Genomic DNA, 26,278 nt, shown 5'->3' with positions numbered 1-26,278 from the left:
AGTCTCACTTTGTGATATATTTAACAAAATGTATTCATTGAAAATAAAGCTGGAATTGTCCCAGAAAACTCAGGACCCTGGTCATACTGGGTGCAGCAGTCCTATAGGGGCAGGTAGGTCAGAACCCAGAACCTTCAGCTTGGCTCACCAGCAGCCAAGCCCAGCCATCCCGGGAGCTCCAGTGCAGACTTCAGTCCATCTGAACCGCGTCTAGTTCGTCCAGGAACCGCCGGCACTTCCCCATCAAGACCTTGATGGCTTCACTCACCAGCACATCTGGTGGCAGTACCCCCGTGGACTCAACAGAGACTGGGGACAAAAGAGATGCTTTACCTTAGGCAAGGCTTGCTGAATTCCACATCTGGACTCGAAAAGGAAACTACAGCACCAAAGGGCACAGCCACCCCCTCCTCGCGCCCTGTACGTACACTCATCCCCTCAGCACCTCATACTCACAGATATAATGATCTCGAACCCGGGCAAGCCGGACAAGCTTCTTCAGTTTCTCATTCCGGAAGATTTCCCTGCTGAAGGTATCTAGCCGGGGATTGGCAACTCTGGCCACCTTTTTACCTAATGAAAACCATGTTATACTTTGTCTCAAAGCCCAAAATGGTTATGCCTATGCTACTTTTACAAAAGTAGACCATACGGCCTGACCTGAACACCATCCCTGATGCCATACCTTGGACTTCCTGGACCTCAATGACACCTGGTGAGAAGCACTGGCTCAGCTCCTCAGCTGCTTCCCCTTCTATGGGCGCAAGCAGGGTAATGTCTGGCAGGAGCCTGTAACTGGCTGTCGCCACTGGTGAGAACTTGGCGTGGTCCTTGCCTGCAGGGAACGGAGAGATCAGCCTGGGGGAATCCTCTCCCGAGCCACTGAGCGTGAAAGCCCAAGCCCAGCGCCTTCTGCCGGTCAGGAGCATCGCTGGATTCCTGCGGCAACTAAGCTACGCCCTGCACGCGAGGCGGCCCACGGGTCTCACCGATGCCCTTGACACAGTGCATGAGCAGGTCAATCTCTTGGCCAGGTCGCAGCTGGGCAATGAGGATATCATCGTGCACCGGCCGGATAGTGCCCTCCGGGAAGAGGTCAGCCTGGTTCCCCAGGGGAACCCACGTCATGTGCCTGGTGTACACTGGGGGGAAGACAAGTCAGAGGGCCGCAGCCCCGAGACGCCCCCACAGCCAGCGGCCAGGCCTCCCTCCTCACCCACTAACCTTTGTGATTCACGTAGAGCTCATTGGGGTCAGAGGAATCTTTAGCAGCGTGGGGGTTCCGAGTACACCTGACCTGCAGCCGAAACTGCAGAGTGTCTATCTCTGTGCCCTCGTCGTCCCCTGCACAAAGGGAAGAGGCGGCCCTTACAGCAGCAGTGAGCATCAGACACTGCCGAACGCTACCCATGTGCTGCTCATCTTGTCCACAAATGATGAGTAACTTGCCCAAGGCCACACAGTCAACCCAGGATTCAAACCCAGGCAGCTGGTCCCAGAATCCACTAAGAAAGAAAGCTGCAGGCTGGCACCGTGGCTCAACAGGCTAATCCTCCGCTTAGTGGCGCCGGCACACCGGGTTCCAGTCCCGGTTGGGGCGCCGGATTCTGTCCCGGTTGCCCCTCTTCCAGGCCAGCTCTCTGCTGTGGCCCAGGAGTGCAGTGGAGGATGGCCCAAGTGCTTGGGCCCTGCACCCCATGGGAGACCAGGAGAAGCACCTGGCTCCTGCCTTTGGGTCAGCGCGGTGTGCCAGCTGCAGCGCGCTGGCTGTGGTGGCCATTGGAGGGTGAACCAACGGCAAAAGGAAGACCTTTCTCTCTGTCTCACTGTCCACTCTGCCTGTCAAAAAAAAAAGAAAAAGAAAAAGAAAGCTGCTCCACTTGCCCCACAGCTTCATCTCGCAGGCCCTCACCTTGGTTCCGATATTCAAACAGTCGAGGATCAGCATGAATGGGAATGAGCCCCAGGCGGTGAGCCAGGATCTCATCCTGCACGATGGATGTGTTGTTGTACACCAGCACCTTCTCCACAGCCATTGTGGGCACCTACCCAGAGACCAGGATTACCCGTCTATAAAAACCCGGCAGACTCCCCACCGCCTGAGACGGACAACTCCTAGAAGAATGCCTCATAAAAACGTGAAGAAGCAAAAACACTCCACAAGATCGAGAGGGGGCTGGGGGGGAGACAACTTGAGACATTGACAGATGAGGTGATGGCACACTTCCAGCCATCACCTGCTGATACCTCCGCCAGCAGAATTCGTCGGAAAGCATTGGCGATGGCCGCATCAATTCCCACCATGTCAAACTCCAGCGAGTTTTCATCCATGTGAACCACATCCACGCGGAAGTTCTAGAGGCAAAGGAAAAACAAGTGGATGGAGCCTGCTCTTGGTGTGACCTCGCTACAGCTCCCCCTTGACACGGAACATCCCCGCTCACCCAGACGCCTTCCTCCGCCCAGCAAAGCCTCATTAGATGTTTTCTTCCTCTGTTAGTTTCTTGGACAATGCCCCTGGTTTTGTATGCCACTAATTGAAAATCCTATGCAATATGGCTTGAGCCAGAAACTGTTCCATGAAGAGCAGAAACTCCTATACAGCTTAGCCCAGCTGACAGGACTCAGTTCTTTTCTTACTAATGTTGCATTTGGCATTGAATTAAAAAAAAAAAAAAAAAACTCCTTCTCAAACTCGATCTCCTCCGTGTCTGAGCTCCAGTCCACCGTCTGAGGAGTTCCATCTCCGTCTCCTTCCTTCCACCCACCACCTAGGTGTTACCGGTCCCCAGCTTCTTGTCTCTCTCCAAAGTGACATCAACCACACTCAAGGCTTTAGCAACTACTCAGGACAACTCCCCACATTCTGTCGAACGTTCTCCTGGGCTGCTAGCTCCTCCACACCGCGGGGAACCGAATGGGTCATCGTTCCCACTGCCCAGGCACCGCCATCCATCAGATGAGTTCCCACAGCCAAAAAGCCCTGACGGCTCTCACCAAAGCACTCCTGGCTCCGTCCCCCAGCACTGCCTAGCGACCTGCCCGCCCCTTCTCCTCCTCCTCAAACACCAAGGCTGCAAACCGGATCACCTGGTCACGCCTGCTCAAGGACCCTTCAGACGCTCCGATCACCTCCAGTGCCTGCTGTCAGGCCGGTGTAACATTCCAGCAATAATGAGCGGTTCGGACATTCCAGGGACAAGCCCACCCGTCTTTACAAGTTAGCTCGCTTACTACTCCCTCCTCGACCTTCACTCGCCGTTCAGGGCTCAACTGAGATGTCACTTCCTTCGGGGAATCCTATGATTCTGCCCCAGTCTAGACGGTCTCTGAGGGGTGCCCCACCCCCGCTCTCAGCCGCCGTCACCGCGTCCAGCTAGAATGACCAGTACAGGACTGAACGGCTCGACTGCAGAACAAGGCAGAGCCCGGTTTGCAAGGAGCGCCCAGCACACGGTCGGATGCTGAGCAAATGGTTTTGCCAAGTGAGAGACCCCTGGGAGCAGCTCGGACGCCCGGGCTGCCCCGATCACACTCCGGCCCCACGCACCTTCTCGAAGCGGTCCTGATCCCAGGCATCATCATAACCGGAATAGTTCCCGGGGAAGTCAGTGGTATGAACCTAAAGAGATACGGGTCCGTCCGTGAAGAGGCAGCGAAGCCAAGCCCGCCCTCACTTTGATCCCGACCCGTGCCTCTCATACTTCCTCCTGAACTCAAGGCCACAAGGCTTACATTGCGAACTCCGAACTCCCCTAAAACCACGCGGCTCCGCATTTCTTCCACGGCCTGAGCCGCCGCCATCTTCGACCTCCCCCACGAGACGAAGGCCTCACGCCTGCGCGTGCGTTCTAGCGGCCTTCCTCCGTCGCCGTGGCAACGCGCCGCCTCCCGGAGCCCGACGTATCGCGAGACGTTGCCCCGCCTCCGTCCACGTCCCCAGCTTCCGGGAGTCTGTCTGGGCCAAACATCCGGGTTTCTCTTTTTTGCGTTCCGGCTGGTGGCGCCTGTCCTCGGCCCTGGACGTCTCCCTGCCTCAGGCCCACGTCTGCCCCCTCTTCCTCCGCGCGCGGGGCTAGCGCTGGCTTCAGGGACGGGAGCCCTCCAGGGACATGGCAGCCACGGCGGCGCCGGCCGGCGGCGCTCGAAACGGGGCCGGCCCGGAATGGGGCGGGTTCGAAGAAAACATCCAGGTAATGGCCCCAGCGCTTCGGCTGCCGGCCACCCCGACGCCTCTGGGGAAGCCTCCCTCGGGGCCCGCAAGCCTCCTCCATTTGCAACAGTCCTCTCCCCTTTGGGTCTTCGTGCACGGGAAAGTCAGTGAAGCTAGTGCCGGCCGGAGGGCCTCGGGTCTCTGGGCCCGCCCGAGGCGTTAGGAAGAGAGTACTCTTGCTCTCGGGACAGATGAGGAGGTCAGTCGGGGTCAAGCGTGGCGCGGGGCAGTGGGCGGGATTCGCTGGCACTCGCCAGAAACATCTTGTGTGCATGGTCTTGCTTGGGCCTTGCAAACCTTCGGGGCCTTTGATGGGGAAGGTAGAGAAAAGGCGTGAGCGGAAGACAAGTAGGTGGCTTCCCGGGCTAGAGGAGAGCGCCAGAACCAGCAGCCAGGGGTTCTGAGAGAAAGTGAGGGGTGACAGTGGCCTGATGTGCGGGGATTTGGAGCCGCGGCCCCAGCAGCGGAGCAGGGACCAGAAAGGCCTGCACTGTAGGAGGCATTGCCTTCGCAGGGTGGGGGCTCGGCCGTGATTGATATGGAGAACATGGATGACACCTCGGGCTCCAGCTTCGAGGACATGGGTGAGCTGCACCAGCGCCTGCGCGAGGAAGAAGTGGACGCCGACGCGGCCGCTGCGGAAGAGGAGGATGGGGAGTTCCTGGGCATGAAGGGCTTTAAGGGGCAGCTGAGCCGGCAGGTGGCTGACCAGGTAAGCGGGGCTGAATCCTTGGCAAGTGCAGGATGCCTGCGCGATCTGGAGTCGGTGTGGGTGAGCTTGACCTCAGGCTGCCCCAGTTGGAGCCCAGTAGAACCCCGACAGAAGATAGGGAGCAGGACCCGGGGCCAGGAGCCTCACGGGCCATCCCCGCATCTCCGCTCAGATGTGGCAGGCCGGGAAGAGGCAAGCTTCCAGAGCCTTCAGTTTGTATGCCAACATCGACATCCTGAGACCCTACTTCGATGTGGAGCCTGCCCAGGTGCGCAGCAGGTGAGGCTCACCTCCTGAGCCCCGGTCCCTCACCCAGCCCTGGGCTCTGCTGTCCTTCCTGACGCCCTCACCCCTCCTCCCTGCACAGGGCACCAATTCGTTGCTACTCCTTTTCCTCCAAAGTGGAGCTCAAGCGTCGCCTCCTTTGCTGTGCGTTTCTGAGCCCCAGCCGCCTTGTTCACTCAGGGTGCATTTTCTCCCAGGAAGCAGCAGTTCAGCACTGCTACGCTCTCTTCTTCCACGTCTGTCTCCCCAGGCTCCGTCTCGTTCATCTTGTTTGTTTTACTTTATTAAGTCACAGTCTTAATGATTTTACTGGGTAATCATACCCTTCACTGCGGGTTTTTTTTTTTTTTAAGATTTATTTATTTATTTATTTGAAAGAGTGACAGGACAGAGAAATCTTCTATCTGCTGGTTCACTCCCTAAACGGCTGCAGTAGCCAGAGCTGGGCCACTGCTCTTTAGCCAAGAGCCAGTGTGACTCCATCTGGGTTTCCCTTGTAGGCACCCCAGCAGTAGGGCCGTCTTCCACTGCCTCCCAGGCACATTAGCAGGAAGCGGGGTCAGAAGTGGAGCAAGCAGGCCGGCGCCGTGGCTCAACAGGCTAATCCTCCGCCTTGCGGCGCCGGCACACCGGGTTCTAGTCCCGGTCGGGGCACCGATCCTGTCCCGGTTGCCCCTCTTCCAGGCCAGCTCTCTGCTGTGGCCAGAGAGTGCAGTGGAGGATGGCCCAAGTGTTTGGGTCCTGCACCCCATGGGAGACCAGGAGAAGCACCTGGCTCCTGGCTTCGGATTGGTGCAGCATGCCAGTCATGGCGGCCATTTGGGGGGGTGAACCAACGGAAGGAAGACCTTTTTCTCTCTTTCTCTCACTGTCTAACTCTGTCTGTCAAAAAAAAAAAAAAAAAGCCAAATGTTTCACTTTTAATTATAGACACAGCTCCTATATTGAGTTTTACCAAAAAAAAGTATGCCTCTTAACATGCACCCAAACAGTGTTTGATGTAATGTAAGAGTGACATTTAGGGCCGGCGCCACGGCTCAATAGGCTAATCCTCCGCCTTGCGGCACCGGCACACCGGGTTCTAGTCCCGGTTGGGGCGCCGGATTCTGTCCCGGTTGCCCCTCTTCCAGGCCAGCTCTCTGCTGTGGCCAGGGAGTGCAGTGGAGGATGGCCCAAGTGCTTGGGCCCTGCACCCCATGGGAGACCAGGAGAAGCACCTGGCTCCTGCCATCGGAACAGCGCGGTGCGCCGGCCACAGCGCGCTACCGCGGCGGCCATTAGAGGGTGAACCAACGGCAAAGGAAGACCTTTCTCTCTGTCTCTCTCTCTCTCTCACTGTCCACTCTGCCTGTCAAAAATAAAAAAAATAAAAAAGAAAAAAAAAAAAGAAAAGAAGTGGAGCAAGCAGGACAGGAACTGGCACTCTGATGTGGAATGCCAGTGTTACAAGCAGCACTTAACCTGGTGTGCCAAACACTGGCCCCCTTCCTTGTTCATCTTTTTATCCCTGAAACCAGAACAGTCTCGGAACCAGAACATCAGGGCATAGTCAAATACTAGACTGAATCGTGGCGTGATTCCTTGTTCATCTTTTAGTTGAAGCAGTGCTTATTAAATAGAATCACTCGGCAAGTGCTTACTAACATTCGCTCTGTGTCAGACACTGCTGATGCCCTCTGCTTCCGTGGTGAGGATGGTTGGCAGCCTTGCCTTTGCGTATGGTTGCAGCACAGTCTCCTGAGCTTCCGTGGGGCCCACGGGACGGGGGACACCTGGGCCAGCGTCAGCTACTGCTTCGGACAGGGCAGGTTTCCCAGAGGAAGAAAAATATAGCTAAAATCCGAAGTATTGTTAGCCAGCCACTTAGGACAGTCACAGGGACTTTTATTCCTTCTGTATGGAATTTTGATACCACTTCAAATATATTTTTCAAAAAGATGCTCATGGGGCCAGCATTGTGGCGTAGCAGGTAAAGCCACTGCCTGCAACACCAGCATTCCTTATGGGCACCAGTTTGAGTCCGGCTGCTCCACTTCTGATCCAGCTCCCTGCTGATGCACTTGGGAAAGCAGTGGGAGATGGCCCATGTGCTTGGGCCCCTGCATCCACGTGGGAAACCTGGATGAAGCTCCTGCCTCCTGGCTTCGGTTTGGCCCACCCCCAGCTGTTGTGGCCATTTGGGGAGTGAACCAGAGGATGGAAGATCTCTGTCTGTCTGTCTCTCTCTCTCTGTAATTCTGCCTTTCAAAATAAAATAAATATTTTTAAAAAAGCTGCACAGTGTCGGCTGAGCGGTAAGCAGGAAGAGGCAACAGCAGGAGGCCCGCGGGTTCTTCTTACCCTGTCCCGGGCTGCGTCGTCAGCACTGAACCCCAGGCGCTCCCTGCCGTGTTTTGCCTGTCTCTTACAGAGAGCAGGTCGGGCAGACAGATGGGCAGGCCCTCTCCCAAGGTCCGGCTGCACTCAGTTCTCGTACAGCTGCTACTCTGGCTGCTTCGTTTTAGAGGGCCGTCCTTCGTGGAAGTAGTTTTAGGGGCAAGAAAGTAATTTCCTCGTTCCCTGTCTTTGTGCCCCTTTTCTCCCCGTCACCCAGCATGCCCTCTGGGCCAGGCCCCAGCCCCTGGAGTTAGAGAGAGAGAGGACTAAGGTTCAGGCCGTGAGCCTCGTAGCCTAGCGCTGCCTCAGCTGTCCTCTCCTCTCTCTCCTCTCCCAGGCTCCTGGAGTCCATGATCCCTATCAAGATGGTCAACTTCCCCCAGGTGAGTGGGGCCGGCATGTTCCTGAGTGTTGGGGGCGGCACTGGGGCGGGGGCGGGGGCTAGCATACACAGAGGAGCGTAGCCTCCAGCCTGAGTGAGCCGGTGTGTTGACAGAAAATCGCAGGTGAGCTCTATGGCCCTCTCATGCTGGTCTTCACACTGGTTGCCATCCTCCTGCATGGAATGAAGACATCCGACACCATTATCGTAAGCCGGATGGAGGCGGGGAGGTTGCGGGGGAGGTGGGTTGCAAGTCGCCCGAGGAGATGATGGAGTGAGGCGGGGGCAGTCCCTGTGGAGGAAATGGGTGAGGCTCAGATCAGAGGCCTCCCAGGACTAAGGAGAGCCTTTGCCCCGCAGCGGGAGGGCACCCTGATGGGCACTGCCATTGGCACCTGCTTCGGCTACTGGCTAGGCGTCTCGTCTTTCATTTATTTCCTCGCCTACCTGTGCAACGCCCAGATCACCATGCTGCAGATGCTGGCCCTGCTGGTAAGGAGCCGGGCCGGGTGGTGCACAAGGGTGGTCTTAAAAGCTTGGGCTGCATCTTTCCTGGGGCCCCAGGACCTGGAGTGCGAGGAGTGGACCAATGACCCGTTCATTCCCGGGTCCCCCAAGGGGCCAGAGGCCGGCCTGGCTGAGTGAGCCCCCCCCCCCATCCTTCCCAGGGCTATGGCCTCTTCGGGCACTGCATTGTCCTGTTCATCACCTACAACATCCACCTGCACGCCCTCTTCTACCTCTTCTGGCTGCTGGTGGGCGGGCTGTCCACCCTGCGCATGGTGAGCTGGGCCATGGTCTAGGGGCGGGCCATCCTCCCAGGGAGTTGCGGCTGACAGCCCAGAGCTGTCCACCCCACAGAGGGCTCTAAACGGGAGGGGAGGGCTCAAGGAGCCATCTGCCCTGGGTGGGAGGGCGGTCTCTCCACCCTCACTTTGGAACCAGGCTCTGCGCTGTATTCCTGCGGCCCCAGGTGGCGGTGCTGGTGTCACGAACCGTCGGTCCCACCCAGCGGCTGCTGCTCTGCGGCACCCTGGCCGCCCTGCACATGCTCTTCCTGCTCTATCTGCATTTTGCCTACCACAAGGTGGTGGAAGGTGAGTGGCAGGGGAGCCCGCGGCGGGAGAGCGGCAGCACGGCGGCCCAGGGAGGGCCCAGCCGACCCCCGCTCCCCCCCCCCCCATCCTTTCAGGGATCCTGGACACGCTGGAGGGCCCCAACGTCCCGCCCATGCAGAGAGTCCCCAGGGACGTCCCCGCCGCGCTGCCTGCCGCCGTGCTCAACGCCACAGTCAAGGCTGTGGCCGTGACTCTGCAGTCCCAGTGAGCCCAGCTGGACTCCGTGGCTGGCAGGCTCCTCCAGCTGTGGAGTGGAGGACTGAACGACAGCCCTGGTGACGTCTCTCTGATGGGGCCGGCACCGCCACCACACTGTAGCTGCTTCAGCACCTCCGTGACGCCTGGCAGGGCTTCCGAAGGCCACAAGACCAGGAACTTCCGGCCAGGACTGCAAGGTTCTGCAGCCGGTGCAGAAAGTGGCCCAGCTCCTCTGAGGCCCTCTCACCACCCACCCCTTCCTCCTCTCTCTCCCAGTGTCGTGCTAAATATAGACTCGGTGATTAAAACACTGCGTGAGGTCTGGAACTGCAGCCCCATTCCAGGGGCCCACCCTCAGACCGCTTCCTGTGTACCTGGCACTTCTTCCGTGGCCAGTGGTCGTGTCACGTGTTCCTTCCTTATACTCTGATTTAGGCGGGCTGACGGTGGGACAGGCCAGACTCCATGGAATGCAGAGACAGGACATGGAACGTGGCCTGGAGGGCAGGGGCTACCAGGTCTGTGTCACAGGAGGGGAGTCTCACATCCAGGAACTGCCACGCTAACGCCGCAGCGCACCCTGCTTCCGTCAGCTCAACACTCCTGAGAAGCCAATGGCACAGTGACCGCTGGACAAAACCTTCCAGACTAGATCTACGTGATTAGGAGCTTCTCCACCTGGGCCATTGCGGGGCTGCTTTTCCTCCAGAGTTCACAGTTGAAGCCAAACAGCTTTGCCTCGGTTGTACTGGGCCCAGCTCCCTGCAGTAGCTGTCTTGTCCTTTTTCGAGATTGCTGTTTATTTACAAAAATGGCCACCACGCTTTTAATCTCCGCTTATTAATTCAGGTGATTAATGGAATGAGGAAGGCTCGAGAGGCTGCATCCTGTGGCAGAGTGCCACGGTTCAGGTGCAGGCTGCTCCGCTTCTGGGCCCATGCACTGCTAATGCGCCTGGGAAGCAGCAGATGACGGCTCAAGTACCGCAGTTCCTGCCACCCTCGCGGGGCAACCCGATGGAGTTCCGGCTCATGGCTGCAGCCTGGCCCGGCCCGTCTGCCAAGGCCATTTGGGGAGTGAACTGGTGGATGGGAGATCTCTGTCACTGCCTTTCAAATCTTTTTATAAAGAAAAAAATGGCTGGCCGGTGCCGTGGCTCACTTGGTTAATCCTCCACCTGCGGCGTCGGCATCCCATATGGGCACCAGGTTCTAGTCCCAGATGCTCCTCTTCCAGTCCAGCTCTCTGCTGTGGCCCGGGAAGGCAGTGGAGGATGGCCCAAGTGCTTGGGCCCTGCACCCGCATGGGAGACCAGGATAAGCACCTGGCTCCTGGCTTCAGATCAGCTCAGCGCTGGCCGTAGCAGCCATTTGGGGAGTGAACCAACAGAAGGAAGACCTCTCTCTCACTGTCTAACTCTGCCTGTCAAAAATAAAAAGAAAAATGGAATAGGGCCTTTGATTCCATGGTACTTAATGTGACTCAATCCTCTGGGTGCCCGCGTTGTGGCGCAGTCCCCTGCTTGCGACACAGGCATTCCATCAACACAGTGCCTGGTGGAGTTGGAATCCTGGCTACTCTGCTTCCGGTGCAGCTGACGCGCCTCAGAAGGTCAGAAGGGGTCAGCACTGTGATGCAGAGGGTGAAGCCAGTGCCTGCAGTGCTGCCATCCCATACGGGTGTCAGTTTGAGTCCCGGCTGCTCCACTTGCAATCCAGCACTCTGCTATGGCCCGGGAAAGCAGTAGAGGATGGCCCAAGTCCTTGGGCTACTGCACCCGCATGGGAGACCTGGAAGAAGCTCCTGGCTCCTGGCTTCAGATTGACTCGGCTCTGGCCGTTGCAGCCATTTGGGGAGTGAACCAGTGGATGGAAGACCTCTCTCTCTGCCTCTGCATAACTCTGCCTTTCAAATAAATAAATCATCTTTAAAAAAAAAAAAAAAAAAAAGATCAGAAGGCTGTGGAAGATGGCCCGAGTGCTTGGGCCCCTGCCACCCCATGGGAGACCAGGGTGGGGTTCCTGACTCCTGGCCCACCCACTGACTACTGCAGGCATTTGGGAAGTGAACCAGCAGATGTACGATTCCTGTCTCTGTGTCTCCCTCTAAGTCTACCGTTCGAATAAGATTAAAACAAAAAACACCTCATTACTCTGGAGGTGTGGTCAGCAGCTTGTTTCCCTCCCACTCAGGGAACCTAACCGAGGTGTCCTGTATTGGCCCTGTGTTTTACGAATGAGGCCTCTGCTGCTGTGGCCAGTGGACAAAATCTCTGAGCTGTGCTTCAGTCCACTTCACAAGGAACCCACGGCTGCTCGGGTCTCTGAGCCTGGCCCCCGGGGTGTCGGCAGTGCCCTGCGGGTGAGGCAGACCGCATCCACCTGAGCCTCATCGCCCCAGGGACCCCGCCGAGTGGAGGGCGCGGCCCCGTATTCCTGGCAGCTCGGGCCCGCTCAGCCCAGCGGTCGCCCCGAGCCTCTGCGAGGCTGCCATGTTGTCCAGCAGCAGGCGGGGAAGTTCTCGCGAGCGGAATCCCCGCGCACGCTGCGCCGCCCGTCACAGGGGGCGGGGCCTCAGCGACGGGGGTGGGGGGGACTCTAAGGTCAGGGGTCTGGACCTTAGAAATGGGGGGCAACCCGAGAAGAGGCAAAGAACCGGCGACTGCCACACGCCATCTCCACACGACGTGCCTCCCCCCGCCTCCCTCAGGCCCGCCTCGCCGCCGCGCGTCCTGCTCGTCTCCCCAGCTGCGGCGTGTCCCCACGCCCGGGGGCGCAGTGTCCCCACGCCCGGCTACCTGTCCGGATCACGCATGCCGCGCGCGCGCGCGCGCGCACCTCGTGGGCCCCCCCTCGGCCACGCAGGGGCGGGGCGTGCGCGGTGACGCGGACGTTGCCATGGGAACCCGCCGCCTGCTCGGGCGCAGGGGCTGAGGCCCGAGCTGCCTCCCGCCGCCGCCGGCCTGCCAGCTCCTGGCGGTCCTGCAAGTCGTGGGGCCGGGCCCCTGGGGCGGCAGGGGGAGCCGAGCCGGAGAGGGGCAAGAAGCGGGTTCTGCCTACGAGGGAGGACCGGTCCTTCACGTGTCAAGCCGACGCGCGTGAGCGGCCGCCGCACCGGCGAGGGACGAGGACAAGCGGGATCGCGTGTCCCCACCCGCAGCCCAGACACGGACAGCACGGTCCGCTGCAGCCCCGGCGCCGCTCGGCCTCAGCCCGGTCTGCGATCTCGGCGCCTCCGCACCCCGGCAGGCTTGGGCTCCGGCCGCGGCCCCGGCGCTCTTCTCCGCCTCCGCCGCCGCCTCCGCCGCCGCCGCAGCCTCGGCCTCCGGGACCGCGACCCCGACCCCGGCCCCGGGCACGATGCTGCCCAGCTCCATTCAGATTTCGGGGGAACCTCTGTCTGGCGCCGAGGTGCGAGACATCTGCCGTGGCCTGCGCGACAACGCCGTGCGCCTGCTCTCCCTGCGCGGCTGCCGCCTCTGCGACCGCGACTTCGGCCGCATCTGCCGGGCGCTGGCGGGGGCCACGTCCCTGGCGCAGCTCAACCTTAACCTGGGCGTCGTGTCCAGCCCCAGCCGCATCAAGCAGCTGGCGGAGGCGCTGCGGACCAACCGCTCCATCCAGTCCCTCTTGTGAGTGCGCCCCCTCGCAAGGAGGTCCCGAGCACCGGCCCCCTCCACCCACTCCCCCGCCACCTCCCGTGCCTCCGCACACCTGCGCACACCCCTTTCCCTCTGTCCTTGCCTGCCCGAAGCCCTCCAAGCACGCGCCTGGTCCCCGGACTGTCCACACGGGATGGGACGCAGGGCACGTCGTCCCTCCCCACCTAATCACTCGCATTCCCCGAGAAGGTATAGCAGGTGCACCCCGGTGGAGACCGCAGCCCGCCCCGACCTTCTGCCTGCCAAAGAATTCCAGCCCACCGCGCCCACGCCCCTTCCCAGCCCCTCCCCGCGCAGTGGCCTGGATCCCGCCGGTTCCTGCCCCAGAAAAGAAACCAAATTCCCCTTCTGCCTGTATTTCTGAGAATCTGGAGTGCTCATCCTCCCCTCCCAGGCCTCTCTCAGGTGCTGTGACTGAGCGCCCTCCCGCCCCCCAGGCGCCCCCTCCCCGTACAGATGGGGTTCGTGACCGCACTGACTCCCCCTCTCGCCTCACCCCCAGCCTGCATGGGAGCCCCCTCACAGACGCCGGGCTGGCCTTGCTGAACCCTGCCCTGGCCCTCCACCCGGCCTTGGTGGCTCTGGACCTGGGGGACTGCATGCTGGGTGATGAAGCCATCAACCTCATCTGCGGCCTCCTCCCTCCAGACGGGGCCAAGTCTGGTGAGCAGGGCTCTGCTTAGGGCCTGGGCTGGTGTGGCCTCGGCGAGAAGCTGAGTGCCGCGGGGGTGAGGGGCGGGGCCCAGAGCTGAGCGCTGTCAGGGTCAAGAAGGGGAAGGCCTAGGGGCTGAGCAAGGTGGAGACAGGAATCCAGGTGGGGACAGGAAGGGGAGGCATGGGTCCTAATTGGCTCTGGAGCTCTGTGTGCTGGGGTAGGCGGTCTCCCCGCCACTAGGGACGCCCGGAGACATGGGGTGGGGGAGAGGCCTGACCCTCCCCATCTTGGCTCCCTGTTCTGCTGCTGCCCAGGCCTGAAGGAGCTAACGCTGAGCGCCAACCCTGGCATCACCCCGAAGGGCTGGAGCCGCCTCGCCATTGCCGTGGCCCACAGCTCCCAGGTCCGCGTCCTCAATCTGGACTACAACCCGCTGGGTGAGGCTCAAGAGCGCCCCCTTGCCCTATCCAAGGACCTGGGACCATGAGTTGCCATGGGAACCTCCACCAGCGGGGAGGGAAGGCAGGGGTCTAGGAGGTAGCAGAGAAGCTGTCCTGTGTGGAGGATCTGTCACCACCTCTGGGCTGGCCTTGCTTTGCCCCCTCCCGCACTGATAGCAGTGCTGCCCTCTCCTGGCCAGAGGGAGGGTGCTAAGGCTTTGGGCAATGGGAAAACTCTCCAGGAGGGGCCGACACAGGCCTGAGTATGTGCATGTGTGCTGTCTCCCCAGGGGACCACGTGGCAGGGATGCTGGCTGTAGCTGTGGCCTCAAGCCGCACCCTGGAGGTCCTAGACTTGGAGGGCACAGGGCTCACCAACCAATCAGCTCAGGTGAGAAGTGTCATGTTTTGTTTTAAGATTTATTTATTTACTTAAAAGGCAGAGTTACAGAGAGATATAGAAGGAGGGACACAGAGAGAGAGAGAGGTAGAGAGAGAAAAAGGGACATAGAGCAGAGAGACAAAGAGAGGTCTTCCATCCGCTGGTTCACTCCCCCAAACAGCCACAATGGCTGGAGCTAGGCCAGTCCAAAGCCAGGAGCTTCTTCCAGTTCTCCCACATGCTTGCAAGGGCTCAAGCCCTTGAGCCATCCTCCGCTGCTTTCCCAGGCGCATTAGCAGGGAGCTGGATCGGAAGTGGAGCAGCCTGGAATTGAATCGGCACCCACTTGGGAGCCACAGAGCCTGCCCTGTTTTGGGGCGGATCCGGGAGCTATCTGTGAACACTCCCCAGAGGTGGCCACCGGGGTGGGAGACCCACCTTAACTGTACTCATCCTTTTCCATTCTCTTCCTTGCCGCAGACCCTGCTGGACATGGTAGAAAATTACCCCACGGCGCTGCGGAGCCTGGTGTTGGCTGAGAACAGCATTAGCCCAGAGCTCCAGCAGCAGATCTGTGACCTCCTCTCTGAGGGGGAGGAAGAGGAGGAAGTGGCAGGAGGGTCTGGCGACACCCAGGAATGGGAGAGAGGGCGGGAGCCTGCTGCCCATCGGGCGGGCGGCAACTCCTGGATGTGCCCCAGCGGTAAGAACCCAGGCCTGGGAAGGATGGTGGGGGTGGGAACCCAGGGCCGGCTCTCACCTAATTGGGGTCCCCAGTGAGGAACGAACACGGCCTTACTACTTTTCTGCCCTCCCACAGATCCCAGCTCTCAGATGGTGCTAATGACGTCAGGACTAGGGGACAGTCTGTTGGCTGAGACGGAGATGTGACTTTCACGTGGACTTCTGCACACCATTACAGTTGTCTGTCTCCCCAGCACCTGGCCCCAGATATCAGGCTCAGGCCCTAGAGGGAGGGGGTGCCTGGGGCTCTGGCAGCTCCCAGCAGTGTTGGGGTGGGGGGGACAGCTCTGGAAGCTGTGACTGGACAAGATAGCCCTGGAGGAGGGGGCACACTTGAACCCAGGGCAATGCCTCTGGACTTGGCAGCTGTGGCTGCAACCCGCTGGCTCGGAAGAGATTTTATGAACTCTACAACCGGCTGTGTGACTGTGGTCCCTGGGAGCGGCAGCTGGGGAGGAACTGGAACTACCACTGAGTACCACTAGAGAGCAGTATCATCCCACAGCCCAAGCTCCAGGCAGCCGGTAGGGGTCCCTCTCTCTCAAATAAACCTGACCCAGGTGTAAACCTGGGGTGCTGGGACAACACCTTACACAGGTAACTAAAGAGCTCACCCTCAAAGCTGGACTGGACCCCACCACCAATGGGAGCCTCGTGGGGCCCCAAGATTACTTGCGGTGTCCCTCCTCCCGCTGCCTGATTCTACAGGCCCAGGTCAGCCCAAGGAAGAGCTGGGCAACACAGAGCCACCAGCGAAGCCCAGAGCAAGTCAAGGACTAGCAACACTCAGGAATGGGGAGAAGGGTGGAGAGGGAAGGCCTATAGGATGAATTAGGCAATACCAGCAAAATAGTTTTATTTGATTTTAAAATAGTCATCCACATGAAAATTTCCCAAAGCTGGGAGTAACAGTCTAGAGCCAAGGTTGGGAGGGGGCCAGGCCTCACCCAGGGCCTAGCTGGGGGCCCCTGAGCCCCACCCTGCCTTCCAGAGTGGGGAGGGAAGCAGCTGAGGGGAGCCCTGAGTCAGTCCCTCCCTCGTCCCCAAGCCAGCCAGGCCAGGCCCCTGGAGCAGGATTTAGGGGAGAGGGAGACAGGCAGAAAACGGAAATCAGAGGTTAATAACCCCAATGACACCCCCAAAACCAAAGCTCATGGTCATGAAGGGAGGATGGAGGGTGAACACTGATGAAGGCCCCCCGTCTCCCAGAGTGGCGTAACCTGGGGTGCGCCGAGGGGCAGAAAGGGCTTGCGAACAACCGCGTGTTACCTTTGGAGAATAAATGTTCCAGAAAGGCAAGGAAAAAACCACGGATGAGGCAAGCTGGTGCCAGTCAGTGCAGCTAAAGGCTTGGTCCGGCCTCCACCTGACCCCACCCACACAGGCCACAGGGCTGTGCAGGTCTGGAGAGGGAGGAGTTCCGGGGCTTGGGCTGGGGACCCGAGCTGCGAGGGCCCAGGGCCTCCTCGCGCAGCCGCAGTGTAGCAGGGACCGGAAGGCCAGCAGGGCCCTAGTTGAGGAGGTTGCCCTGCTCCTGGGCCTGGGTCAGGCTGTCCTTGCGGTGCAGGTGGTGCACCCCCATCCTCTTGGGGCTGCGCTGGGGGCGGCTGGAGCTGGGGAGAGGCCAGGCCCTGCCCTCAGTTTGGCAGGCGCCAGGCCCCTCCTCAGTGTCCCTATCACCGGGCAGTAGGCTCTGGCGCTCTTCCTCAGGGCTGATGGGCAGGTTCAGCTCCTCCTCTTCCTCCTCCAGGGGAAAGCCAGAGTCACGTTCTGTGGTCAGCAAAAGCCCACTCTCGTCGGGTGGAGAGGGTGCGTGAAGCACCTCATCTCCGTCGGCAGGGCTAAGGGCAAAATGGCGCTGCAGCTCAGGGAGCGCGTCCCGACCGAAGGCTGTGCGCTGGGCTGCAGCAGCAGGGGGCGGGGTGCGGTCCACAAATGCCCGGCGCCAGCTGGCCAGCAGGTCCTCCTCAGAGCTGGCAGCGCTGCCTGGGGCGCTGAGAGCTGGGGGGGCTGGGCCCGGCTGGTGCTGCGGTGAGGCCTGGGCTGAGGCGGGGGTGCTGGGCGCGGGGCTGCGGCGGGCCCGCTCACCGCCTTCCTCCACCAGGCTCAACGAAATGGCCTGGCGGGTAGCGTAGGTGCAGTTGGGCAGGGGGCTGTTGCGGGGGATGCGAACCTTATCCTCAGAGAACTCTATCACTCTGCGGCCAGGGTACAGCGGGTGTGGTGGAGAAGGGGTAGGATATGGGCTCAGCTTCTCAAAAGCTGGTGGGGGCAGCTCCTCTTCTGGGGAACCCCCCATAGTACCCAGGGAGCGGCACTCCCCATTGGGTTGGGGGGTGGGGCTGCCAGGGGCGGGACTGGCCGGATCACCCGAGGCACCCCCACTCATGTCCACGTGCACAAAGACGTCCTCGGCCAAGGGGCGCCCAGCGCTGCCAGACTGGGCTGAATTGAGCAGTAGAGACTCTGGCTTCTCCAACACCCGTGCAATGACCGACGTAGGCACCACGGCCCCTGGGGCCGGGCTGGGAGCAGGGCCCGGGCTGGGAGCCTCCTGACCACTGTGCAGATGTTTCCGAACCATGTCCTGGAGCTCACAGGGCAACTGAGGCAGGGGAGCAGGAAGAAGAAGAGCCATCAGTGATCCCAGCCAGCCAGAGTCCGAGTCAAGGCAACGCGTCCGAGCAGCACTTCGCTCGCTCTGTTCTCACAGCAAGCCCGTGGACAACCTCACTGCAACCCGTCAAGAGGCTCAGCCGGGGCAACACAGCACGAGGCTCTCACTAACAAGCAGCCTCTGAACCTGGATGTGCCGCCGAGGCCTGTGTGCCCTCAGGCTTCTACCTCCACCTCCTAGGCAGCCTCTGTCCAAACCAGGCTGAGTTAGAGAATCTGTAACGACGAGTGGCTGGCAAAACGCTTCTCCTCCTGCAAGCCACACTGACTTTGGGCCTGAGGCTCTGGGGGGTCCAAAGTGTGCCCCTTGGGGTGACGGGATCAGGTGGCCCTAATCCTTTCTCAATGCTCTGGCCACACTCTCCCTCCTGCAAGGGGTCCCATCTGTTACAGAAGTACCAACAGGGCCAGGCCCCAGCACTAGTGACGGGTCCCTGACAGCACACAGACCACGGGCCAGCAGCAGAGTTCACTGGCTTGAGAGGAGATATGGAGGAAGAGGAAGACAAAGTGGAAGTGAGCTCTTTCAGGCAGGAGGACAAAGAGGTGCGGAGAGGAAGGTGGAGGAGGCCTGCCATGGCAAGCATGGCGTCAGGGGCGCGTGTTCTACTCACATCAGCAAACTTGTGGTTGCGGAAGTGGGACTTGTTGCACTTGAGGAGCTGCACAGCCAGGTTGCAGTCCAGTCGGTACCGCTCCTGCAGGTGCAGACTCGGGTCAGAGCCAAGCCTGGCCCTGCCCAGGTCAACAGGGCTGCGCCAGGACAAAGCCAGCCACGGGCGAGGAAGGCCCTGGGTGGGGGAGGGGCACGTACGTTGAGTTCCTCCAGCTTGTTGATGGTGTTCTTGGCATCTAGCAGCTTGTTGGTCAGCTCCACGATCTCCCAGTCCAGCGTCTTCCTATCCATCTCAGCCTTCTTGATCTGTGGCACACACTGGTGGTAAAATGGGCCCACATCCCAGCCAGCCCTTCCTCCCCCTCTGCCTCCTCCCAGCCCAGGAGACACGAGGCCACAGGTGCTAGGGCAGCCAAGGCGGACAGAACAGAGACAAACGATGGACAAGACAGAAGGAGACCGGGCACTTCTGCTCTCCGGCCAGCTGAGGATGACCTACTGCCGCCTGGGCCCAGGACGGACGCAGTGTAAGGGCTGCCCGTCCTTTGAGGGCAGCCAGGGGACTGAAGCCCCTGTGTGCAGCTGTTTCCAGGATCAGGCTGGGAAGAGGGAGGAGGCAGTGGGGCCGGGCGGCAGCCGGGGCGCCTGTGAGATTATCTCTCTGAGCAGGAGGGAGCTACAGGTTCAAAAGTAGCCTCTGATCTCCAGCCACCCCTCCCCCAGGACAGCCTGGGCTGTCTGCCACCGCAGGCAAGGAGCGGTGCGTGTTCCGTGGTGACATCAATCAGTACCTCTGGCAGAGCCAAGAGCGGGCGCCCCAGCTCTCTCCCAGGAGGGAGGCACTGACTACTGGACGGGCCTCACACAGGGAAGAAGAGAGGAGGAAGTGTACTTAAGGGGGACAGGGAAACAGCGGGGACTTAAAGGGGACAGGGAAACAGCGGGGACCCCTGCCATCCCGGATCTCAGCTGGGGAGGAGGCCAGGACGAAGGAGAAACACACAAACTCAGACGCAACTGCAAAAATCCAGCTGTGGCTGAGAGAGGCCTGAGAGGAGAGTGCAGCAGCGACGGTGGCAGCGTGGGGGAGACGAGGAGAAAAGAAAAACAGTGTGAGCGTAAGACAGTCCTGACTCGCACAGCACACTGCGGTCCCTGCCCGCCACTGCCCCTCCCCTCCCCTCCCCCAAGCCAAGGCAGAATGGCGTGCCCGGAGTCCTAGCCCAGCTATGCTGTGCGCACGGTGCAGCCAGACTGCCCTCCCGGACGGGTTACCAGCGCGTGCAGCTTGTCCTCCAGCTCCTGGTTGGTTCGCTGGGAAGCCGTGTAGCTGTTCTGCAGCCTGATGAGGGACACGGGCAGACCCTCAGGTCAAGGTCCTGTTCTGCAGGCCCCACTCAGCCCCTCCTCCATCCAGAATGGCGGACAAGTCATTCTCCTCCCACAGCTTCCATCTTCTAATCAGCATCACATGACCTCCGCGGCCGCCTCCAGCTAGCCTCCCATCAGTGGGGAGATGCCTGCGTGTGCGTGTCTGGCCCCCCATTCCCACACCTGCGGAACTTGTCCTTAAACTTGTCAAGCTCCTCGCGGCTCTGGCCCAACTCCAGCTCCAGGCAGTCCTGCCCGATTTCCAGCTCACGCTCCAGGGCTTCAGTGCGTCTGGTGGCCGAGGCCAGACGTCGGCGAAGCTCTTCATTCTCCTGCTGCAAGAGCCTGGCAAGGTGGGGTCAAGAGCACAGGGCATCAGAGATGGAAGGGCCAGGGCCCACGTGGTGCAGCCAGTCACATCCCATTATCAGAGTGCAGATCCGAGTTCCGGCTGCTCTGCTTCCAACCTAGCTCCAGGCTTCTGCGCCGAAGAAGAAGGCAGCAGAGGATCACTCAAGAACTTGAGCCCTTGTCACCCATGTGGGAGACCAGCAGGGAGTTCCTGGCTCCTGGCTTCGGGCTAGCCCAGCTCTGACTATTGCAGCCATGTGGGGAGTGAACCAGTGCATGGAAGATCTCACTCTGTCTCTCCCTCCCTCTCCAACAGATAAATCTTAAGAGAGACAGAGAGAAAGAAAAAAAGATGGCCAGCCCTAGAGCTGTAGGCTGGGCTCAGGATGACATGAGGACAGGCAACTGGGGGCAGGAGATTCCTGGAGCCTTGGCCTGAGGCCAGGGCAGCATCTTCTATAGGCCTGCAGGCCCTGAGAATACAGTCTGGATCAGAGGGTAGAGGAGACAGAGAAAATGGCAGGGGAGAGGCCAACCTCCCCCCACCATCACCAAACAATGGCAAGACAGAACTTGAGGAGGGTCCGACTCTCAGACTGTCTCTTGTTACAGCCCCAGCCAGCCAGCAAGCCCCCAGGTCCAGTTTCCCCCTTGTACAACTAGGCCTCTCCATTATTAATCTCTTGGAAATCCAGCCCAGCCCTGCCCTCCTCTCCAGAGGCCTCACATGGCTGACAGAAAGGACTAAGGCAGGCAGCTGGTAAAGGAGGGCCCCTGAGTTCTCTCTGGAGTCAGAAGCTGGGAAGGGGTCCCCTGGCAAGAGCAGGCCCCTCAGAGCCACCACCTCCCGATTCCAGCATTCTCTTGAAGGCCATCAAACAATAAAACCCCCTTTTCCAGAAAGAACAGCCACAACATCAAGACTCTTCCCAGAGTCCCTAAACCCCTCATCCCAACCTTTACCTCTGCCTAAGCTAGGAAAAGCCACTTGTATCACTAGCCTAGCCTGGGGCTCAGAGGGACAGAGCTGAGCCGGGGCAGCAGCTCAGGCGAGATACTCACTTCATCCTCTCCGCGTCAGACAGGGGCTCCTAGGGAAAGAGGACAGAAGCTTGAGGCTCACCTCTGGACCACTGGCCTCCCAACGGGCCCACCCTCCAAAGAGCCCTGGGGAAGGGTCATGCCTGAAGCCCAAAGACTCATAGAGGAGAGGGATGGAGGCAATCCAACAATGCCCAGTCAACCGAGATCACTCTCCCACACCAACCAACCGCAGGATTCAAGAGCCCCTCCCAAACTTCACCCCTGATCCTGAAGCCATTATCAAACTGATCCTGGTACCCGAGCCACCTCTCCCAGGGAGCCTCTTAGCTGTCCACTGGGCTCCCTGTACACTCTGTCTCCACACAGGCCTGGCAGAGGCAATCAGAGCTTAGATAGAAGTGTTCTGCCACAGCCCTGCAGGCCCCCGGGGGAAGACAAAGCCAGGAGAACAAGTGCATCGGTAGGAGTCTCCTGGGCCAACCCTGCCCGAGAGGAGTCAGATGTCCCGTCTTGCTTTTAACAGCCTGTCCCATCCTCCCCAAGCCGCTCTGTTGCTCTAGGCCCCACAGTTGGAGCTGTGAGCCACAAGCGGAGCAGCCTGCCACAACCAGAGATGCGTTAAGGAGCCTTACTCCAGATGGGGCGCTCAGGGCCCCAGACCACAGACTCTGGAGCCACTGACAACTGGGTAAGACCCAGTTCCAGCAAGTACTGTCACATGTCCTTAACCACCCAGAGCCTCAGTTCCCTCACAAACACGGGGAATGCCCATAACGTAGCTTCCAGCACAAGCTGGCATTTTCACTTCATGTTCCCTGAACTGAAATGGGCAAGACATGGTCCTGCTGCCCGAGGCTGACCGTAGGAGCCACAGTGTGCCTGATGCTCAGCATCTGCTGACTGCCTTCTAAGTTCCTGAGATGCGCTCCACGCACAGCAGCAGGGTGGGGCACCCAGGGCAACACCCACTGCCCCTGAATGAGGAGAGCCAGTGTGTGGTGTGCCCGGCAGCTGAATGCAGGCCGCCTGAGAGCCGGGCTGGGCCCCTCCCCAGGTGCTGGTGGGCGTACACGTGTAACCCATGTTAGCCAGACAAAGCACAGCTGGAGGAAGGGCAGACTTCCTGGGGACAGAAAGAGCAGCTGGTCTGCTGGGAAGCGGTCAGAGCGCCGCCACCTGACAGCCTCCAGTGGGGACACAGGTCGAATGACTCTAGCTACAGAGGGCAGCAGGTCAAGACTCCTCAGGCGGGAGGGCTGCTGAGCCACAAAGACCCTGGGGCTCCTGCATGGACACTCACTCACAGATGGTCCCCAGGAGCCTCCTTTGCCCCCACCAGCACTGCTGCAGCTGGGAGACAGGCCTGTCATCAACAACGCCGCCTCTCACTCTAACTCAGGAGCCAGCTCAGGTGGGGAAAGTCAGCCAGATGCCCAGCCTCTGCCAGCCAGGACAGGGAGACCAGCCTTGCTGACCTCCTGCTCAAGGCGGGCTCCAGGAACGTCCAGCCGCAGCTCCCGATGTTCCGGTGGTGCCTTCCGGTAGGGTTTCTTAGCAGGGGCCGCACTGGTCATTCTGGGAGGTCAGGGGTCCTCCACCACCTGCTAGAGGGAAGCAAGAAGGGAGGAAACTCAGAGATGTGGTCAAAAGGCCTTTGGATGCATGGGGAGAAGAGAAACACATACAAGCAGATAGACGATGAGACAGAGTATGTTCTAAGTGCTACAGCAAAGGATAGACGCCAAGAGCTCTACACAGCCCAGAGGAAAGAAACTAATTCTCACATGGGCTGGGGTGGGTGGGGGATAACGTGGAAGATGTCAAGAGAAGAACAGCTCTGGCGTTGTCTTCTGCAGTTTCTTGAGGGAACCTCGCTTTGCCCATCATTCGGCTTATTTGGTCTCCAGGTGGGTTTCCTTTGTCTTGTTCCATTCCCAGCCCAGCCTCAGTGCTGACAGCGCTGAGAGGCGCGTCCCAGCACCAGGAGATCCTCACCGGAACTGAGCCAAGGCAGCTGCCATGCTTTTGAACCTCCAAAGTTATATTTGATGGCTATGGAGAATTCTCAGTAGCTGCAGACAAATGAAGGTAAGCCAAAGGTGCCAACTGAATAATTTGGGATGTCCCTGAGAACTGAACTTGAACAAATCGAAAAATAATTCTACAGTGCACCCCAGACTACCTTCTGTTGTTTGGAGGGCTTATCAAGAATATTCTACAGATATTACATATAATGTCACCCAAGAACTTTTGGGGACATCCATGGACTCAAGGAACTCCAGACCTCGACAGGAGATCCCATCTGGTGAAGGGTGTGTTTTGTTCTGGGCAGGTAGGAGGGGAGGCATGACAATAAAATTTTTTAAATATCTGTTGTATTACTTTTATCTTTCTCGTTTTTTTTTAAGTTTTTTTTTTTTTTTGTTTTGTTTTTGTTTTTGTTTTTGTTTAAGAGATAGAGTTATAGACAGAGAGACAGAAAGGAAGGTCTTCCTTCTGTTGGTTCACTCCCCAAATGGCTACAACCTCTGGAGCCAGGAGCCAAGAGCCTCCTCCAGGCGCAGGGGCCCAAGGACTTGGGCCATCCTCTACTGCTTTCTCAGGCCGTAGCAGAGAGCTGGGTGGGAAGAGGAGCAGCCAGGACTAGAAGTGGCACCCATATGGGATGCCGGCGCCGCAGGCAGAGGATTAACCTACTGCGCCACAGCGCGGGCCCCTTTTCTCCTCATTTATATAGCTTGAAGCAGCTTTGGTGTGCCTCTCCACAGTTGTCCAAATTTGCAAAAGTGTTCCCCTTCAGTGATCTTTGTCCACTTGGTTGGATGCACATTCAGATAGTGACTGGGAGTGCACTGCCTTTGTCTGACATCTGTGTCTCCATCACCCCTACACGTGGGTGCCAGCAGTGGAGAGTGAGTCACCCTTCCTGTGTTCCCCACTGCTCTGTATCCTTATGACTGATGATAGGGTCAAGGTTACAAAGGTGGTGTTTGTTCTTGATCCACTGGAGATGCCTTGGAGTACCTGAAGATCAGGAACACGTTTCTCATTATTCCAGAGGGGTCAGTTTGGGGGATCACTGAAGCAGCAAAGGGCTGATGCTAGGTGGTTACCCACGGTGTCAGGGAAACATCGTTTTCTCTTACTGGAGTTAATTATTTTACAGAAGTCATCGACTCAGAGGACATATTTAGCCTTGTGCCTTTTCCTTCCTTTATCCATGCTCTCTGAATTAGCTGACACTATTCACACAGAATCCATAGCATTCATGCTGTCCTTTAGGCAACGTCTATACCTGGCAGACACTTACTGCTCAGAGATCGAATAACTTAGGGAATTCTGTACAAAATTATACACCATTTAACTCAAGAAATTATGATCAAGGCTTATGATTACCTTAAGACTGTAGGGGCTGGCACCGTACAGTAGCGGTAAAGCTGCCACCTGAGGTGCCAACATCCCATATGGGTGCCAGTTCCAGTCCCAGCTGCTCCATTTCCCATTCAGCTCTCTGCTATCGCCTGGGACAGCAGTAGAAGATGGCCCAAGTCCTTGGGCCCCTGCACCCATGTGGGAGACCTGGAAGAAGCTCCTGGCTCCTGGCTTTGGATCAGCACAGCTCTGGCCATTGTGGCCATCTGGGAAGTGAACCAGCAGATGGAAGATTCATTCTCTCTCTCATTCTCTCTCTCTCTCTCTGCCTTTGCCTCTCTGTAACTCTGCATTTCAAATTAATAAATATTTTTTTAAAAAAGACAGTAGCAATACATAAACTTATACAATGAAATTTTGACAGGTGATGACCTCAAATGAAAGTGCATCTACAACAATGAAAAACAAATAAACAAACAAAAAGGCCTTTGAACTAAAAAAAAAGGAAAAAGGATGATAAAAGGGGACATACGTAGGAGCCACCGCAGAGAAGCCTGGGCAATTGCTAGGCCATTAGAGGGCCTTGACATTCATGTGTAGCGGTCCTGGCCAAGGGAAGGGCATGGGTTCAGCGGGGGAACTGAAGGGTGGGAGACACAGGGCCCCAGGCAGCAGGGACTGTGCTCCAGGAGCAGGGCAGGGAGGCTACAGAGCGCCCTCATGCTCCTCTGCAGGCTTAAAAGGCCTCTCTATGCATCATTTTCCTCAACTTTAAACTGGGGATAAGAATGGCACCAGTTTCATAGGGTTCATGTAAGCACTATGCAAAACACTAGGTGCTCCTTACTCAGAAAATGTTCAATAAACCTCAACTTAAGAAAATCATAACCAAAACATAAGGGTTTACGAATGTTCACCCAAGCCAAGCTCCTCGGTGGGGCTCCGCACTCAGGAGAGCTCTCCAGTCACAGCCACTGCAGGGCAAGCCCCCGTGACCTCCACCAAGAGAGGATACTTGCCTGCCCCTCCCCGGCCAGTCTCCCCAGGAGAGAGCCAAGTGCAGGGCACAGGCCGTGTCAGGGACATACCGTCTGTGTGTCGGCAGCTTGCTCTGTTCCGCTGTCCGGCAGTCAGCCCTCGGCTCTCTGCATCCCACAGCCCCTCCACTTCCTCTAGCCAGCAGATCCTGAAACCAGAGAAGGGGAGAAAGTGGAAACCAGGTGTCAGCCACCTGTCTGTCAGTGCCACAGGCCTGCTGGCCTGTCTGGGACCTGGAAGGCCCCCAGGGAGAGCCAGGAAGGCAGGCCGTGAAAGAAGGAGCCTGGGGGGAAAGCGGTGGAGGTGAGGGATGCCGGGAAGCACTGTGCTCCTGCCTTTCTCCTCGACAGCACTGTCCTGGCCCAGATGACACTGTGACTGCACACACGCTCACGGTCTCAGCCTACCACTGCACCACTCTGGAACAGATCCGGTTCTGCCTGTCCCTAGACTGTTCATCTCCTAGGCTTCTTGGGTCTAGAAGCCACTAAGACGTTTGGGAAGCATAGAAAGCAAAGAACGCCAAGAAAAACCCTGGTAAAAACACAAGATGGGCAGAGAAGACGCCAGAAAGAGAGCTCCTGGTAATGTTCTACAAGGAGCCCAGAGCCTGCTTCTGTGTGCAATGGTGGCCAGCAGGCTCT

General features: G+C 58.7%; 4 protein-coding genes across 9 annotated transcripts in view; 2 read left to right on the top strand and 2 right to left on the bottom strand.

Moving 5' to 3' along the window:
• Positions 1–10: 10 nt before the first annotated feature.
• POLR1C (RNA polymerase I and III subunit C) lies at positions 11–3,844 on the bottom strand. The gene is made up of 9 exons (XM_062186176.1): positions 3,736–3,844; positions 3,551–3,622; positions 2,248–2,355; positions 1,913–2,045; positions 1,225–1,344; positions 990–1,142; positions 686–835; positions 457–573; positions 11–309 (listed from the first exon to the last, which is right to left on the bottom strand). The coding sequence occupies exons 1-9, from the start codon at positions 3,802–3,804 to the stop codon at positions 191–193; spliced, it is 1,041 nt and encodes a 346-aa protein (XP_062042160.1). The 5' UTR covers positions 3,805–3,844; the 3' UTR covers positions 11–190.
• Positions 3,845–3,974: 130 nt separating this feature from the next.
• On the top strand, positions 3,975–10,745 carry YIPF3 (Yip1 domain family member 3). Of its 2 annotated transcripts, none has more exons than XM_062186177.1 (9): positions 3,975–4,193; positions 4,728–4,925; positions 5,098–5,204; positions 7,924–7,969; positions 8,083–8,175; positions 8,329–8,460; positions 8,637–8,750; positions 8,942–9,065; positions 9,161–10,745. In XM_062186177.1, exons 1-9 carry the CDS (start codon positions 4,113–4,115, stop codon positions 9,292–9,294), a joined length of 1,029 nt encoding a protein of 342 aa, XP_062042161.1. In that variant the 5' UTR covers positions 3,975–4,112; the 3' UTR covers positions 9,295–10,745. The 2 variants fall into 2 exon arrangements, with proteins under 2 accessions (XP_062042161.1, XP_062042162.1); XM_062186178.1 differs by lacking the exon at positions 3,975–4,193 and adding an exon at positions 4,313–4,412.
• A 1,876-nt stretch (positions 10,746–12,621) lies between these two features.
• On the top strand, positions 12,622–15,842 carry LRRC73 (leucine rich repeat containing 73). The gene is made up of 6 exons (XM_062186173.1): positions 12,622–12,915; positions 13,448–13,608; positions 13,915–14,037; positions 14,331–14,431; positions 14,903–15,125; positions 15,243–15,842. Exons 1-6 carry the CDS (start codon positions 12,644–12,646, stop codon positions 15,311–15,313), a joined length of 951 nt encoding a protein of 316 aa, XP_062042157.1. The 5' UTR covers positions 12,622–12,643; the 3' UTR covers positions 15,314–15,842.
• An 87-nt stretch (positions 15,843–15,929) lies between these two features.
• The window catches only part of TJAP1 (tight junction associated protein 1), a 31,009-nt gene continuing 20,660 nt past the window's right edge, over positions 15,930–26,278 (bottom strand). For 3 of the 5 annotated variants that reach the window (XM_062186167.1, XM_062186170.1, XM_062186169.1), the window contains 8 exons: positions 25,685–25,782; positions 22,700–22,828; positions 21,243–21,271; positions 20,013–20,174; positions 19,734–19,800; positions 18,657–18,764; positions 18,457–18,540; positions 15,930–17,771 (listed from right to left, as the gene is read on the bottom strand). In XM_062186167.1, the coding sequence (XP_062042151.1) occupies positions 16,677–17,771; positions 18,457–18,540; positions 18,657–18,764; positions 19,734–19,800; positions 20,013–20,174; positions 21,243–21,271; positions 22,700–22,798 (1,644 nt within the window). In that variant the 5' untranslated portion in view covers positions 22,799–22,828; positions 25,685–25,782 and the 3' untranslated portion in view covers positions 15,930–16,676. Of the gene's footprint in view, positions 17,772–18,456; positions 18,541–18,656; positions 18,765–19,733; positions 19,801–20,012; positions 20,175–21,242; positions 21,272–22,699; positions 22,829–24,620; positions 24,829–25,684; positions 25,783–26,278 lie in introns of those variants that run through there. The other 2 variants (XM_062186168.1, XM_062186171.1) reach the window with 2 other exon arrangements.

Source organism: Lepus europaeus, chromosome 3 (assembly GCF_033115175.1).
Source record: "Lepus europaeus isolate LE1 chromosome 3, mLepTim1.pri, whole genome shotgun sequence".
NCBI lineage: Eukaryota > Metazoa > Chordata > Mammalia > Lagomorpha > Leporidae > Lepus > Lepus europaeus.
Note: the sequence above shows the minus strand (reverse complement) of the source record. Positions and strands in the feature narration are given on the sequence as shown.